Source organism: Pygocentrus nattereri, chromosome 26 (genome assembly GCF_015220715.1).
Source record: "Pygocentrus nattereri isolate fPygNat1 chromosome 26, fPygNat1.pri, whole genome shotgun sequence".
NCBI classification, from domain to species: Eukaryota; Metazoa; Chordata; class Actinopteri; order Characiformes; family Serrasalmidae; genus Pygocentrus; species Pygocentrus nattereri.
The window spans coordinates 25,345,387-25,351,440 of NC_051236.1; the positions used below are offsets into that span (position 1 = coordinate 25,345,387).

Here is a 6,054-nt window from a genome sequence, read left to right on the forward strand (position 1 = left end):
ACCGCAAACCAGAGGTTTAATCCCATGATCCTTATCAATGGCAATTGTGGCCAACATAAAGGTAAACAGCCCAATACGCCTCGCAGTCATCATGAAAATAACGCGCACATGAAAATAATGCATGGTAAGATAAGCAGACTGAAGGCCAAATGGCTAAATAGGTTTTATCACAATCATCATCACACGTGTGTCCACAGTGCTGAATGCTTATCACATGAAAGAAATAATTCACAGCTAAACAGCTTTACTGCATTATACTGTACAACATGAGATAATGTATAATGTTGGTATCGCCTTTGTATTATGGTATGAGCTACAACAGGAACTGCTGCATTAAAATTACAGCATGTTATTATTTTTTTTTTTTACAGTGTAGAGATTTAAGGCCTTAATCAAGATGCTTATTAGTGCTATAATGCATATATATGGTCCTGGAATAAAGGCTGGCATTTAAAGTTCTGTCCTCTCGTACCATGTTTCTACCATTTCGGAGGTACAAGGGTTTGTTCCAACAGTGACATTCATATTCATTCATTCAGTATTCATTCATATTCAGCCATATTTAATTCTCCTCCAGATTGTTTGAGCCATTGTTGCGTTGGCTATGCCTCTCTGCCATTCACAAAAAAATAATAATAACAGATGGCTTAGGCCTACTAGACTAAATAACAGCTACACCCAGTGTAATGCACATCCTGTCATTTTACAACACAGAGGCCCCCAGCATGGGATTTACTGAAGCGCTGATGGAAGCCTGTGGATGCTTCTCCTGTCTAAATCATAGACAGAGCTGGACGCGAAAACAATAACTTACAGAACTACTTCCCACCTCTGAATGACTTCATTTGAGTTTAGAAACTCTAAAGGTCAGTTTCCCACAGTTGCAAGTCCACTCTTGGGCTAAACTGCAACACCAATGGTGATTCACAACTTAAAATTCTTATTAGCTTAAGCTTAAACCTAATCTGGTCAAATATCTTACAAGGAAAATTCCACCGATGTTCAATGTTTATGCAGAATTAAATGATTATGAGTGCTTTTACGTGAAATACATCATTACAGAGAAACCCAGTCGGAACTGTACACAGTGCTAGGGAGGGGAACCAGACATCTAAACCCTTAATGCCTCTAAAAGCTCCCTTACAGAAACCTACCACATGAAATGATTATGAATATGCTGCCTGATGCCCGAGACACTGTGTTATGATCATTTTGGAGTGGTATATGCAGGATGTTCTGAGGGCAAAGTAGTTAACAAAGACAAATGTATATAAAAAGACGTGTAAGTTCACCGTTGGTTTTGGATTGTAAATAAAATGGCTAGATTTGTGTTGTGAACACTGAGAGTCCAGGTTTCATTCACTCCCACTGTAAATCTGAGTCAATATGTTTCTCTACAGTGAGCCATTTCACATCAAACCCTGATTGAATTATGCTGATTTTGTGAAATTCCCTTTTCATTTCATATCTTAAACACTCTCTAAACGCCTGGAAACATAAGGTACATAAAGGGAATTCTTTTAAACAATTAAAGGGTTTCAAATCTAATTCAGTTTTATTTGTATGGCACTTTTAACACAAGACATTGCCCCAAAGCAGCTTTCCATATATCTGGTTGCAGACCCAGGAATGAGAGAGGACTAATTTGGGCATTGAGAGCATAAAGAAGAGCCACTGAGAGGAACCAAGACAAATGGGGAACTTTTACTCCTCCGGGCTGCACCAGATAATGGAATAATAGAACTTCACAAAGAAGATTAAACAGAGGCCCTCAGATTGCACACAGGTAGGAGCCATGAGATAAGCCAGTGTTAAAGGTCTATCAGAGGACCAGATAATGATCTTGGGGATTACCTGAAAAAAAAGGAAGCATGGATTTTTACTTAGCATGAAGGTAAAGTCCAGTACGACAGTCATGTAGATTTGAAATAGATGGTGGAGCAGAATCAGAGTAACGAAAAGGTAAAGAATCCTGCTATCAGTGCCAGAGAACAAGACTTCTGCAATGACACCTGAACCAATAATTAGGAATGAAATCTGGCTGTGGTCAACACAAACACCAGAGAGTCTTCCAAACAGAACAGCACTTCAGTGACCATCTGTCAGATGATCATCTGTCAACCAGATTTATTTTCAAAGAGCATCCAGAACTCTTCATTAAACTTTCTCCTCAGCCTGGAAGGCTTGGTTTTCAGTCCCTTCCTCTCTTGTTATTCCTTCCTCTGTAATAGCACCCTGGTTTGTGATGCTTTGAGTTTTCTCCTCTGCGTCGCAGGCCTCAACGTTGGGTTTCTGGAGTTTAACTGGTTGCCTGTAGGACAAGAAGAGCAGTCCACTTACAATGAGCAAGACGGAGGAACAAATCCCTATTATGAATCCCATGCCCAGCTCCTGTTTATAAGGAGCAGGGGGAAAGTGGAACTCTGGGGGGAAATCTATAGTACGATTCTTCAGCACTGAATTCATATTCCAAAACACAGGAACCAGAGAGCATGTCGCAGTGAGGAGGTGCAAGGCTCCAGCTAACACGAAGGCCCATCTGATGTGGCCTCTGTTAACATTAAAGTACACATGTCTCACAGCGTATCCCGCAATCAGATTTCCAGCAATTCCTATAGGAATGGCAGTCGTGCACAGCACCTGCGCTGCAACGATTTCCGGAGGAATGAAGGAGTCTGTGATGCTGATGCTCTGGCAGAACTCAAACGTGTCGAGAACATGGCTGTAGAAACAAGCCCTCCAGATGCCCACCCAGGCCACGCCAGAGCTGATGACGGACAGGTCGTCCACGTACCATAACCTCCAATTGTTCACTCCACTAGTGCCAGCCGTTAGCATAAGTCCCAATACCGCCAGCACCAGACCCAGGAACTGCCAGTGGGCTTTTTTGGCTGTGAAGGCCATGACCGTCACTGAGGTCCTCCTCACACTGCTCTCTGGTACATGGCTGCCGTGCAGTCATACAGCTTCCATCACTGGTGAAAGAAATATGAAAATGCCACTTCAGATTGACTGTTGCAGTTCACTGAGAGAAGAGTAGGTCTAAGTAGTTGTTTTCAATATACGGCATCTTAACACATTAAACATCAAGTCTTACATCTCTATTTTTGCTTTGTTTTTTTGTTTTTGTTTTTTTTACTTTTTCTTGTGATTTGAAAACGCCAGTTGTCCTTTACATTGTGGCAAAATTTCATCATGAATGGAGAAATATTCATCTAAAGTGACTTGAAATGAAATCTTGTTCTATTAACTTTCATTAAAAATGAAGAATGTTTTATTTCCCACATCACGTCCAGTATTACTTTTTGGAGATGCAAGGTTTTGCTCTGACAGTGATAATATATTACAGCTTAGTGTTTTAAACACATGCAATGAAAAGGCGCTGTAAGGCCGTACTTCAAAATATTTGCGCAAAAAACATACAAACTCAAAAACTTGATTTTCAAAGGCAAGGCATGCTCCTTTGGATAAAGGATATAAACGTATGCGATATATCCAGCACTGTGTAAGAGTCAGAAACCACCCTTTATTTATTTAAGTTTGAATCAAAAGGCCATTAAGTATAAAATACTCATATTTCAGGAGATAGCGTCTGATTAGATATGATGTAATCCCATTGCATAAGGAAGGGGAAAGACGAAAGAAAGTGAAAAAGAAGTTACAAAGCTAGAGTTAGAAAAATATTTAAAAGATAAAATGGGACTTTTAACAACTGTGCAAGCCCTGGTAGATCATCAAACCTGTCAGCACCACATCAGCAGTACTGCCAGCTTATATCTGAGAGAGGATCAAGCTCCACTCTTGCTTCGGATCTGAAAAAATCCACAGGTGTTTTTGTCCGTCCTTCCACTGTGAGAAGAGAACTCAACACTATGAGTCTGAAAGAATGTGTAGCGGTCACGAAGCCGTTACTGAGAAAATAGACAAAAAAAAAAAAGAAAACCAAAGTCTAGTTGGGACTAGGTGGATCATGAGAAGCAGAAAATTACCAACGTCTAAGACTGAACTCTGGAGGTGTAGAAAAATATCCCTGCACATTTCTTTAACAACTGAAAGTCTGCTGACGTGTAATAAAAGCACACACTGGACACACTTAACACTAAAAAAGTTCTTGTATTTAGTTGTGGCTTTTTTTTGTCATGTTCTGTTAAACAGGTTATGTTTTTTCCACTGATATTAAAAATATCTCGCACTCAAAGGCCATTTAGACCAGAAATGAACGGTGGTCTCCTACTTTTGCACAGTACAGAATGTATTTATTGAAGTGAAAGAAACTTCCTAGATTCCCACCTGGAGTTAAACAGCAGGTCAAAATTCTAAATATAATTTACAGTAAGCCGTGAAAACATTGCATGTTCAGTGTGGTGTCACAGCCCAAAACAACAGAAAGAGATTTGGGTCATTTTTAGCACATCTATGCCCAGAGATCTACGTTGGACAATACTACTCTGTGTACCTGAAATGCTTATAAATTGTTTTCTACTGTTCTTGGACTAAACTTGAATAAAAAACCCAACACTGCCATAAGCCACTCTCAAAGCCAGGAAGTAAAGGGGTCCATTACCTCAGAAAGTGTTGAGGCCAGAAGGATCCACAAAAATTGTAGATGCATAAAATCCAGGGTGGAACTGAAGTGAAGATATACTGAAGCTTAACAACACAGCTATCACATCTGATAGGAAAAGGACAAGTAGACCTGCAGTTAATGATTGATGCATCCTTCCCACTAAAGCCAGGCAGGATTGACAGGCAAGACATTATTCAGTTACATGTATCCAAACACAATAACACTGGCGTAAAACAGCTGATCTCAGATCAGACCGGTTCATATTTATGACTCAGTCAGAGAAACCGTTTTAGTTCAGCCTACTCTTGAAGTTTTTGAAGAGGCCTAGTAAACCAAACTTTCCAGCCCTTATGCTGCCATTTCTATTATATATAATAGCAACCTTACTTTTCCATATAATGAGCCATTTCCTCTCACTGATTTGCCTGTTATGTGATAAACGTTAAAGTCAATCTGAAGTTAAAACTGTCCTCTTAAGCTCAAACCACCATCATTTCAAAAGACAAGTCTTTAAAACATTCATCTTTAAAACATCTGAATTTTGATTCCATCTGTGCACCATCAGGCAGGGGAAAACAACATTAACCATATCATACTTCACCCCCCCTTCCACTAACCCCACCACCACCTTGGAGATCCTCCCTGATACTCGATTTCACTCACCAAAGGATCATGGTACGGAAGGAAAATGATTAATTTAATATGTGTGTTAGCTTAAAGGTACACTTTACAAGTTTGCAAGAGACCTCTCTGGTGGAACTGTGTAATTCAACAGTTGTACTTGGATCCCTTCCCCAGTGGGATGAATCTGATGACTGCAAGCGCATTGAGAGCATTTAAAGGGAACTCCGTCAACACTTGGCAAAGGACATCTCCTGAGGATGTGAGGTAGCTACTGTCATATTTTCATCAGTATAACGTTGATTTTATATTTGAGACTGAAACATCAAGCCTTCTATTTGAGCCTGTGTATGTTAATACTTAAAGATGTATGATGTGACAAAAATCTTATATAGTGCATCTTTAAACTGCACCTTTTAAAGCTCAGTATTATTTTAAATGTGTCTCATATGGAAGTGGTTACTTTGCTTTAAAAATGGCTCTAAAATAACTTTTGAGAGGTGTTCTTATCTGGCATCTCTGCATTCCAGTCACAGATTAAAAGATTTCGAGGACACATCCTGGACATTTCTGCCAATCTGAAAATAACTTTGTGCTTCTGTGGGCATACAAAAAGTAGGGCCTCACAGTCTCTTCTAAGTGCCATTATGTGCAGTGTGTCATTAAAATAATTCACCCTCTATCAAGCCCATCTCTCAACTCATGTAAAAGTACTCTTCCTAATTTGGCAAAATGCTGGCTGCACAGAGGAAGGAGAGCAGCAGTAGTACAGAAATTGCTTTAAAATAACTGATTCATTGCAAAAAATTATGTAACATGTAGCACATATAACACAAAACACAAAGGATCACACAGAGACAGAAAGC

At 39.7% G+C, this 6,054-nt stretch overlaps 1 protein-coding gene across 2 annotated transcripts; it reads right to left on the reverse strand.

The window, feature by feature from the left end:
• Window positions 1-295: 295 nt before the first annotated feature.
• Window positions 296-4,767, reverse strand: cldn34a (claudin 34a). Of its 2 annotated transcripts, XM_037534834.1 has the most exons (3): window positions 4,565-4,767; window positions 2,641-2,975; window positions 2,170-2,311 (listed from the first exon to the last, which is right to left on the reverse strand). In XM_037534834.1, exons 2-3 carry the CDS (start codon window positions 2,902-2,904, stop codon window positions 2,300-2,302), a joined length of 276 nt encoding a protein of 91 aa, XP_037390731.1. In that variant the 5' UTR covers window positions 2,905-2,975; window positions 4,565-4,767; the 3' UTR covers window positions 2,170-2,299. The 2 variants fall into 2 exon arrangements, with proteins under 2 accessions (XP_037390730.1, XP_037390731.1); XM_037534833.1 differs by having other exon boundaries at window positions 296-2,975; window positions 4,565-4,753.
• Between the last annotated feature and the right edge of the window lie 1,287 nt (window positions 4,768-6,054).

Coding starts and splice junctions, on each gene's coding strand:
- cldn34a (XM_037534833.1), bottom strand. CDS start 2,904: ATGGCCTTCACAGCCAAAAAAGCCCACTGGCAGTTCCTGGGTCTGGTG.